This window comes from Copidosoma floridanum, unplaced genomic scaffold (assembly GCF_036245765.1).
Source record: "Copidosoma floridanum isolate Cflo_tuat_1 unplaced genomic scaffold, Cflo_Japanese_pri ptg000013l, whole genome shotgun sequence".
Taxonomy (NCBI): Eukaryota; Metazoa; Arthropoda; class Insecta; order Hymenoptera; family Encyrtidae; genus Copidosoma; species Copidosoma floridanum.
The window spans coordinates 38,042,408-38,053,842 of record NW_028321890.1 but is presented as its reverse complement, the minus strand read 5'-3'; the positions used below and the strand labels follow the sequence as shown (position 1 = coordinate 38,053,842).

General features: G+C 45.5%; 1 protein-coding gene across 1 annotated transcript; it reads right to left on the bottom strand.

Moving 5' to 3' along the window:
• Positions 1-120: 120 nt before the first annotated feature.
• On the bottom strand, positions 121-2,996 carry LOC106642217 (uncharacterized). The gene is made up of 4 exons (XM_014356920.2): positions 2,792-2,996; positions 2,650-2,712; positions 2,088-2,250; positions 121-2,004 (listed from the first exon to the last, which is right to left on the bottom strand). Exons 1-4 carry the CDS (start codon positions 2,866-2,868, stop codon positions 253-255), a joined length of 2,055 nt encoding a protein of 684 aa, XP_014212406.2. The 5' UTR covers positions 2,869-2,996; the 3' UTR covers positions 121-252.
• Between the last annotated feature and the right edge of the window lie 8,439 nt (positions 2,997-11,435).

Sequence of the window (11,435 nt, the reverse complement as noted above, 5' to 3'; positions counted from 1 at the left end):
TTGTTTTTTTTTTCTTCTTCTTCCTTTCACAATATAAGTAATTTTCCGTAAGTATAACGCATCTCTAAAATTTGAACAAGTTATATAGTATATCATCTACACTTAACGTATGTATAGTTACATTTCTCGGGATGGTATGGTGTATTACCTATTGTACAATTGTTGTGTTGTTAATAGATGTCCCATAGGATTTGGGGGTGTATGTTGAAAAAACAGCCCGTCGCGGTGACGAAACATACATAGGGGCCCCGATCAATTGAAATCAAAGTCGCTCTCGCTGTTGGAGAGCTTGCGCTCGATCAAGCTCTCGCTAGACTCCGAGTCGAGGATGGACTTGATCGGGTCCTTCCTCACGACCTTCTTCTTCACGGCCTTGTTAGCGGCGAGCCGTTGCTCGCGCGAGCTGCTGTCCGACCGGTCCTCCTGCAGCTTCTTCTTCTTCAGCTGGGCGACCGCGCTCCCGACCACCTGTCGAGCCTTCAGCCGCGGGCTCGCTTTCGACCCACCACTCTCCGACCGACCAACTGCCAACTTTTGTTGTGGCTTTTGTTGCTGTGGCTTTGCCGCTTGTTTCTCCCGTTGCTTCTCTTGCTCTTGCTTTTGTCCCTCACCCTCCTCTTCTTGTTGCTGCCGGTCCGACGCCTCGCTCTCGTAATTGTCGCTCGAGGCGGCCTGCCGTTGATTGTCCTCCCCTTCCCGCGACCGTTGTTCCCCCCCACGTTGGTGTCCATCCCCCAAACTTTCGCTCGGCGCTTGATCCCCGCTCGAGGTGGTAGCCGACTCCTCTTCGAGGTACTGTTCATCCGTGGCCGCGCGCTGCTCCACCGAGTCATCCACCGACTGCTGCTGGTCCGAATCGTCACGGTGCTCTTCAACTGGCGCTCGATCAACTTCGTGGTTCTGCTCGACCGAATCGTCCTCGGCTTTCTGTACCTCTTGCTCCAAGTTTTCGTACTGTTGTCCTTGATCGGACTCGGTCCCACTATGCCGCTGGACCACGTCCTCCTCGGTCTCTGGTTGTTGCTGCTGTTCTGGTGCTTCCAAATGTTCCTCAATCTGGTCACTGGCGTGTCGATCCACTCGATCGGACTCGTCCGGCTTCCGTTGCTCCTCGTTCGGTTCATCTGTATTTTCGTCGTGATCGCCTACTCGTTGGTGTGGTTGATTGGCGTCCCGTTGCTGAGCGTCGGCCCGATGGGGCTCCTCGTAATGGCTCGAAGCGGGCTCGTGGTCGCTCTGTTGCTCGTCCTCGGTCGGCTCGACCTCCTCTATGGACTCGAGCTTCGTTCTTAGCCTGTTGCGGATACTGTCGCGCAACTGCGTTTCCTGGGCCTGTTGCTCCTCCCGGTCGTCTCGGTCGTCGGGCATCCACGAGTCGATGTCCACCGACTCGTCGTAGTCGTCCTCGATCCCGTCCACCCCGAGCCGCTCCTGCTCGTCGTAGTCATCGTAGCCCTTCCCTGTGGCATCAACCGGGGCAGGGTTCATCAGCTCGTTCAAAAGATCGGCGTCGCTCCTGCCGCTGTTGGTTGCTCTCGGCTCCCGATCCACGTAGCCCTCGTTGTCCGCGTGCAGTCGCCTGATCGCGCCGATGTAGCTGTCCAGGTCGGGCAGCTCGCTCGTGGGTTGTGAGTTCCCAGCCTCGTCGGTGGTCTTCTCCTCCTGCTTCCGTGGTTGCTCGCTCTCGCTGTCATCGGGGAGGGACGGGTTCTCCCAAGCCGGAGCGCCGTATGGTTTCGGCGGGGGGTAGGAGGGCTCCTTCCAAGTACCGCGAGTGCTGGGTACCAGTGCTCGGGGCTGCGAGGCTGGCGGGGAACTGGGGAGCCGGTAAAAGCTTTGCACGACGGCATCATCCTGCTCTTCGGTGCTCTTGCTCGGTAGCAGCGCAAAGGGTAAATCGTAGGCCGATCTTCTCCCGTGGCTCTCGATCTTGAAGGGCCTGCTGGTCCTCGGTCCGGCACCCTCCCTCCCGTAGACGCGCATCAGGTAGGCCTCGTAGTGCTTCTGAAACCGCGAGAGCCGTTGCGTTACGTCGTATGTACTTATGAATGCATGTATCACGGTGTGTGCTGAACCATTGAACCCACTCGCAGTACGTTGAGGCGCTCGGTTTTGGCGCTCATCACGGCCAAACTGCTGTCGACCTTCTCGAGGCTCCCGAGCAGTTTGTGGTTCCGCTCGTCCCTGACTTTTTGCTCCTCGAGGAACTCCACGTAGCAGATTCGCAATCTGTTGATGCAGCTCTGATGCCTGAAAGCATGCATATTATATGTGTATGATGTTTTACAATTTGAAAAAAAAAGTCTCGCAGTTGTACATTATCACTATGATTATTGTAATATACTCTTTGACCTTGAAATCTAAAAGCACCAAGGTATTATTTCATATCGCATATAGGTATACGAGACTCTTGTTAATTTGTCATTTGGAGTCACGAAAATCTTGCTTTTACTTTCGTGTCCGACCGCGCGATCGATGGAGCGCGAAATCCACCCCGATGAGTTGCGAATATGTATACATATATATACATTTTACGTGCAAACGAAATAAAAATCCATATGGATATATACATCCCCTTTCCCCCCCTTTTCTGGATTCTATTGGGTATAAATGCATGCCAAAAAGGAAAAGTGAATTTGTTGCGCGTACCTGACACGGGAGTCCTGGACTAAAAAGTTGAACCTCTCCTCCAGTCTAATTCTTTCCTCCTCGCTGCAATGGTTGTTTTTTTTTTTTCAAATTAACAATTAAAGCCAAGGAAAGAAGAAAAGGAAGAAAAAAAACGGCCCACCTTTTTCGTAACTTTTCCTGCAGGTCCAGCATTGTTTTGTAGTATAAATTTTGCCGAGCATCGTCGAAGGTTTGCATAATGCGCGTCAATCCGCGGCGATCCTACGCAGTCCGGTGTTTATCGAGCTCGCCAGATCTGGCGTCGTGGCCGAGCATAATAGCGAGGAGCCGAGAGAAGAGACGTTGACAGACTCGCGCTGATTTTCGGGGGGGGGGGGGGGGGAAAGCGCGAGAGGCGAGATCGAGGGACGGAGAACATCGGAGGCGACTGCCGTCGCATGCGACATCGTCGTAACGACTTGGACGCTCGTTATACCCAGCCAACGTTTTTCCCATCCCTACCCTGGTGGTTCATCTCCTAGCGACTGGCGCGACAACAAGCCGCTTACGAGCCCTTCTGTCGCGCACCTGCCACCCTATTCGATAAATACCTACTCTCTCTCTCTCTCTCTCTCTCTCGTTTGGCCACCCCGTGTAGTTTTTACTGGAATTCACAACTGATCGAGGACACCTCCAGGTTTATGTTGCACGCGTTACGTAAGGAAACAAATGAAACATTTCCTTGCGAGACATATTACCTCCACGAGACCTCCTCGTTCTTTGGATGGTTGTTCAACTGTACTTATCCAACGACAAATGTATATATATCTATCTAGTTGAAGTACGTACGTGTAAGGGCTAAATTAAATAGTGAAAGTATCGAACCTTCGCGTTATTTTCGTCCTTATTTTATGCACGACTCGCCTCTCCGAGAGGAGTGCCTTTTACATTTTTACCAGAAAAGTGAGTGTTTCTGTACCGCATCATCTATTACTTGAGAGTACACATTCATGAGTACCTTGAGTGTGTGTGTGCACTAGAGCGTTGGGGGGCAAAATAAGAATGGGGACTGCGCGAGAACCGAATTTGTAAGGGACGCGCACCGGGACGGCGGCGGTTGACGAGGTCCGGGAGTAGGGTTTAGCTGTAGAGGAGCTCGTAACGGAGAGCTCGTGAGAGCAGTTTTTTTTGGCTCGCCTCCGAGGGCACGACATGAGTAGCAATCCAAGGGGCCTGCGGAAGCACTCGGGCGTTTGATTTTCGCTGGGAATCGTTTGGCTGCATTCACATCATTACGGATTGCTGCACAGTAAGAGAAAAAGAGTAAGAGTTCCCTTCGAGTTCTGTTATCATCTTCTTATCAACGAAAGTTGATAAGTTCAGACCAAAAGGGTGGAAATCCCTGGTTGCTTAATTTATCAACCAAGTGGTGGCCTTAGGTCGGTGAGCGGATACGAAGGAGACTTTTTTTTGTGTGTGTGCTGAATCTCCTGGTGTGCGTGATTTCGTTTGGAGGAGTTTTTCTCCGGCGTTTCCTTCCCCTTGGAAGTCATCACTTTCGTTTAACAAGGGGTTTATTGTGTTTGCGGAAAATTGAAGTGATTTATTTTTTGAACTAGGTGACAAGCGTTGATCTCACTTCTTGGGATCATTTAGTTGGTTGGTAGAAATCCCCGGGTGATATATCAACCGAGAGGTGACCTTCCGACCGCTTTTTCTGTCATCATTAAAGGTTTTTATTCAGTTTTGTAAGTTGTTGGTTGAATAGGGGACGCTCTCGTGTAACGATCCACACAGTAGTACTGACTGCGTGTGTACTCGAATTCTAGACCTCCCTTTTGGTTACTTTTAAATATTGATTTTTGCATTCATAAATACTTGGAGACATTCAACCGTGGTACGTTTTAACTTTCCCCGTGATAATTTGATTTTCACATGTAGCGATCTCATACGTATGAGTCTGAATATTGTTGTTGAAAGTTTGAAGCTTTCCTGTTAAAGAGTCATATTTTGAATTATTACTTTCACACCTAGACTTAAGATAAACAAACACGATGTACAAGGTGAAATATTTGTGACGGCGAGATACAGGGGGAATTCTACGAAAACGAGTGTTCTGTGATAATGTAAATTTTCTGTACATGTTCTCGGGTGAGTTGATGGAATCTCGTCAATATTTTTTATTTTGATTTCTATTAAATTTGTAAAGAATCGCATTCTATGATTAAGTTTGATTTCGAGAAGTCAGAAGAATTATATAGAAAATTTCTTATCTTTTATTTTTTTTTTAACCATAAAAAATGCTCCCATGTAAGACAATCGATTTCAGTTATTTCAATGTTTTATGATTTTATTTGATTTACATTAAGAATCTTTTTTTTTTTTTTGCTTTTGTTAACTAAGAAAATTGAATAAACACCGAGAATTCAATAAGATTTTTATTCGAGTGCGTTTCCTTTTAGTTGTGTGTCTCCTCAGCTCCCCTGTCCGCCGTTATCTCACGATCCACTTTCGTCCACGAATTACCCTTAACAAAGAGGACCGTTTCATCTGGTACCCCTGGTGGGACAGAGGAGTTTTGGAAGTTCCCGCAGACAGATACGCGATTAGTCATTATTAAATCTACCGTTATTTTTCTAGTATGACTTTACGATCACCACCCGCCGGGAATGGCGATCTTAACACCAATATTTCACCAATGGACAATTTTAATTTGCCTATCGAAGCTGGGGGGGCACGGCGTAAAAACAATGCGAAGAAAAATACTAACAAAAATGTTCCACCGTCGACGCGCATTCTTCGTTCATCGGAGGAAAATATAAACGAAGCTAATGGGGGCACGATTGAACCCGACGTTAGTAACACCGAACAATTTTTGCATAATAATACGGGTCGCACTTTCTTAAGGGAGGAATCTAGTACGAATACAATTTTTCCGCGTGCCATTAATGCACCCCCAACTCAAAATTTGCTTGAAAAAAACTTTCAGCCTCTTGATGACGCACCGGTAAATACACAAGGTCGCATTCACGAATTAGAGGAGATGTGTCGCCAATTAGCAAGTGTAAATTTTAACCTTGACCGGACGGTAAAAATACAGCGGGAAGCATTAGAACAAACGAGGGAGGAACTTCGACGTGGTCGTCGCGAACAGGAAACTCGTCTTGAAGCTCTCGAGAGAGAATCTCAAAACGTGCGACAACTTAACGAAGGGGAATTTCAACGTAGGACAATTCGAGCTTCTGCCGCTGAAGAGAGAGCCATCCCAACTTTAAAATTAGAATTACCTACGTTTGGGGGGGCACCCTTTGATCATCCAACCCGGTTTGTACGAGATCTCACCGATTACGTTGAGGGCATGCGTGTTCACCCCAACGAGCTTAGATATGTTTTGGGACAGGCCTTGAAAGGGCCAGCCCACGATTGGTGGCTGTATATTTCGGGAACGATTCGGGATTTTCTACATTTTATCAACTGTTTTAATGAAAAATATTGGAGTGCAGAAATGCAGAATAAAATACGTAGAGAACTTGAATTTGGCTATTACCAAGCAGAGGGAAACATGTCACGGAGTGAGTACGTCATGTATTTGTATAATAAAGTCAGCCAATTAACTCATGGACCAACTGAGCGGGAAGCTGTAGGCCGATTTGCGTACCACTTCGATGCTCAAGTCCAGCAGTTGATCATAATGCGTGAAGTTAACACAATTAGTGAATTAACAAAAATATTGGATTCACTTGACATGATGGGAGGGTTAAATTCTCCTTACGAGAATGAATCTCTTTCGCGAATTCGTTTTCAGGCGCGTGATACTTCCACGCCGAATAGAAATGTACCTAACGTTGTAAATAGACAAAGTAATCGGTCAGACTCCCATCGTAATAATAATAGTAGCTTCAATAATTCGGGTGGTCAATTTTTACGTTCGAACAATCACTCCAGTTTTTCCAATTTATCCGGGAACGATCATTCTCACCCTCCTCCACACAGTAATACAGGGGGTGCCCGTGAAAATTGGAGGGCTAGGACTCAAGTTAACGAGGTTGATGTTGACGTTCAGGAAAACTAGAGGAGGTTGTGAATGATATTGCCCCGACATTCGCAACGCAGTGTGAGGAAAATTGCGGGGATTTTAGTAAAGTTTATCCATCAACAACTTGTTATTCCGTTAGTTCTTTTAACGTGTCCCCTGCGGAGGAATTGCTTAACGAAAGCCATTTCACGAATCATAGCCGCTATAAAAAGCGTAACTTTGCTTGTTGTCCAGAAATTCAGGCTATGATTAACGGCATTCCGGTACGAGCATTGGTCGACACGGGGAGCAGGGTGACTTGCATATCGGAAGAGTTTTTCGAGAAGAATAAGGAGGGTTTCGAGGGATGCTTATCATTTCCGACCGTTGGGATGCGAGCTACGGGCTTCGTCGGAGAGCAATCAGCGCGTATAAAAAAACAATTACGTTGCCTCACTCAGATCAACGAGTCCGAATTCTTTTTCGATTTTTTCATTATTCCCCGTTTGATGCGCGACTGTATTTTCGGGATAGACAGCCAAAAAATCATGGGACTAATGATCGATATCGGGAAGGGAACGATTCATCTTTCTACGGGTGAGAGGGTTATAAATATCGAATCCGAAAATAATGACACCAACAGTGAGATTGAGGGAGCCGATAAAATTCAATTTACGAATTCGGAACCAGAGAAGGTGTGTCGCGTTGGGGTTGAGGCATCAGATTTATCGGATCGAGAAATTGACGAAAAAGTTAATGGTCTCCAGGAAGTTTCTACCGAGGAGAAAAGTCTATTGCGCTCGTTAATCTGTCGATTCAGGCCGATCTTCCGCGAGACACCTGGATGTTTCAGACAATACGAACATAAATTAATTTTAAAAGACAATGAGTCTTATTTTCACAAAAATTACCCAGTTCCCATGAATTTACGTGACCAAGTTGACGCTGAAATCGAACGGATGCTCGCGTTGAACATCATTGAAAAATCTAATACTCCATATATAAATCCGTTAAGACCGGTCATTAAGGGTAATGGAAGTGTAAGGCTTTGCTTGGACGCACGTGAATTAAACAAAAGGCTCGAAAGTGATCATGAAGGTGCACTGGACGTTGATGATCTGTTTCGGTGTTGCGGAGATATTGGAGTTATGTCAAGTATTGATTTAACCGCGAGTTTTTGGCAGGTACCTCTCGAACGCGAATCGCGTAAATACACCGGTTTCTTACATCACGGTCGTACCTATCAACATTGTCGAGTTCCTTTTGGATTGAAGGTGAGCGGAGCGGCATTGGCGCGTGCAGCCGAAACTATACTTGATCAAGTCCGGGGATTTGTCCATGATTTCGTTGACGATTGGATTTGTTTATCGGACACTTTTACCGAACATCTTAAGCATTTAGAAAAACTTTTTCAACTTTTATATGAAGAAGGAGTCACGGTCAACTTCCGAAAAATTATTTTTTGTCGCAAGGAGATTCGTTTTCTTGGGCACATTTTGACAAAAGACGGGCTGCGGATTGATCCAGACAAGGTCCGTGCCATCCGTGAATTTCCACGACCTGCTAATATAAAACAGCTGCAGGGCTTTCTGGGTTTGATCAATTTTTGTTCGAAATACTCTGTTAAACTCACGGAAACCATCCGGCCTTTGCTTTCTCTCCTCCGAACGGGTATCAAATGGTGTTGGGGGGAGGAACAAAACCAGGCGTTCACAAAAGTTAAGGAATTGTTTATTGATCAGATGATGTTGGCTCACCCAAAACCTAATCGGCCTTTTGTTTTGTATACGGATGCTAGCGGTATTGGACTGGGTGCCCTTCTCTGTCAAGAAGATGATTTTGGGTGTGAACGTGTGGTTTATATGGCAAGCCGTACGTTAAAAGGGGGAGAAGCCAATTATTTCACGACAGAATTAGAACTACTCGCCATTGTATGGGCCTTGCAAAAATTTCGATCGTTTCTATTGGGTACAAAGGTCATTGTAAAAAGTGATCATCGCGCTTTGTCTTATCTTTTTTCGTGTCAAACTTTAAGTGGTCGCCTTGAACGGTGGATGTTGGCAATCCAAATTTATGACATTGAAATCATGCATATAAGCGGGTCAGATAATAAGGCCGCGGATGCTCTGAGCCGCTATTTTTGTTTACCCGACGGAAAAGTAAATAAAGAATTATCCATCTTCACACTTTTGAGTAGAAATCCGAATCAGCATCTGTTGAAGGATTTCGAGAATCTGGGTGCAATTCAAGACAGTGATGCAAGGATAAAAACTATTAAAGATAGGATCGCCGTAGGAGACACGATAATGTCTTATTCAATGAAAGATTGTGTCTTATACAAATTCGTTCAGTCTAAAAATAAGGTGGTAATCCCAACTAATTTCTTGAAAAATCTAATTCATGAAATTCATGAAATTTACGGGCATATTGGGGTTAGAAAATGCTATCAGATGATTCAAGAAAGCTTTGTGTCTCGGAACATCAGGCGTCACGTAGCAAGAATTATTCGATCATGCGAAAGTTGTCAAAAGGTTAAGGTTTATACGGGACCATGCAATTTCGAAACACGTCCGATTATCCCCGATGGACCTAATGATCTCCTTTCAATCGATTTTTATGGACCGCTGCCAGCGGGTAGGGGAGGCGTTCGTTATATATTAGCTACTGTCGACGTTTTTTCTAAATTTGTCGTGTTGTACCCGATCACGCGAGCTACGACAGCCATCACGTTAAGCCGACTTAAAAATCATTACGTCCCAAATTATGGCAAGCCTAAACGCGTTCAGAGTGATCAAGGAACGCAATTCACATCAAAAAAATGGGAAATGGGACTTATAGAACTTGGTATTAAACCGGTTTTTTCTTCCATTCGGCACCCCCAAAGCAACACTGCGGAGCGGGTTATAAAAGAGGTCGGTCGTTTTTTCAAAACTCTCGTTATCGGTAAGCACAGTGGGTGGGCGAAATATGTTCCCATAATTCAGGATATTATGAATGAAACGTACCACGAGACTATAGAATGCACTCCAGGTGAAATTCATTTGAAGAAGAAACCGACTCGCTTTTGGGCGAAATATTTAAATCAACAGGAGAGCGTCGACATCCCTTACGATCAAAAACTTATATTTACCAAAGAAAAGATTCGAAAAAAAGGTTTGGCACGTGCAGATAAATTTAATCAAAGTCGCAGTCTTCAAGCTTATAATCTGAATAGTCTTGTCCTTGCCAAAGCTTGTAATTTTTCCGTAGCGGATACAGGAATAACAGCTAAATTTTTATCTCCGTATGAAGGTCCGTTTGTTATCACGAGGATTATAAACAATGCCACTTATGAACTTACAGATCCGGGTACTCTAAAGATAAGAGGTATTTACCACGGAACTGAGTTACGACCGTTCATCACAAAAAATGGGGGGCAACCAAAGGAAGCGCCGGAGACTCTACAAAAAACTTAAACGCATGCAAATGCAGATCACGCGTATCCAGGAGAGGCTCCTCGCACTCCAAGCGCAGCTTACTATTGACCAGCCTACTCAACAATCCAGTGGAGGCGGGCCAGAACAAGACGATGATGTCCTGTTGATCAAGTTTGATGAGCCCTGGGATGAGATCGATGAAAAAAAATTCGATTTATGAATTTTTGTTCGGTTTCATCATTACTTCGTATTTTTTGTCGTGCTGTCTAAATGTCATCCTCATAATTCGATCTTCGTTTTTCTTTATTCTCGTCTTCATTTTTCCTACAGTCTTAAATAAGGGATGAAGACTTTATTCAGCCAAATCCAGCGAAGAATGGAGCATGCTAGTCGAACGGTCGAACGCCTTCTCAAACAAGAGGCAAGGCGTCACGCTAAGAAAGTCAGGTGGTCTACGTATAAGGCAGCTCGACGTGAAGCACAGTGTGAAGAACGAGAACGCCGACTATACGAACTATATCATGGGCCATCTCGCATGAGGACTGATCGACCAGATTGTAATGAAGTTGGGACACAAACGGACCGATCAGCGCTTCGAGATGCGTATCATGCACGCCGGACTAAAGAGCAGGAAAGATGTCGCAAAGAACGACTACGACGCATGTCTCTGGATCAGCGGGTTGAAGAATTTGGGCGAGTTCGAATTATGAGGAATCTCCGTAGTGGAAGACCGATTCATTTATCTCCTCGTAGTATACTCCCCACTTTATCCGTCTACATTTTTTTTTGTTTTTATTTCCTGCGTTCGATGTAATACCATTATAATCAAATATTCAAGAGATTGATTTCTTCTGTTCAGGTCCCAATGAATCAGGAACCAAAGAGCCGTCAAACTTGCACTCTTCGAATCCTCGAAAGAATTCGAACCATCGCAGAAGAAATGATTCGAGCCGAACGACGTGCCCTGCGGCGAGAGAAACGGTGTGGTCTGAAACAACGAAGAACGCATCACCGCCAAGGGTCTAACAGTCGTTCATCGCCATCTAGCGAAAAATCAATTTCCGGACTCACTATCCATGGGGTTTCTTTGAAACAACCACCAAGCAACCTCATGGGCCGCTGTGACGAAGGCCAAGCCCAGGAGTGTAGGATAGAGACGCTTGAGTCTCGATTAAGCGCTTCGCATCAAATGTTTACGCCAAGGCCAAAGTCCACAAGATCAAGTGTGGGTTCAGGCGTCTCTATAACGAACTTTTGGTCGAGCGATGAGTCGTCACATAGCGAGATTACCGGAAGGTTCAGCTCGAGTGGGGATGATTACGTTCATTTCTCTGATGGGCAAGCGGTTCATGTTGATGAGCTCGATAATATTGATTGGCGTTATTATTGTTATT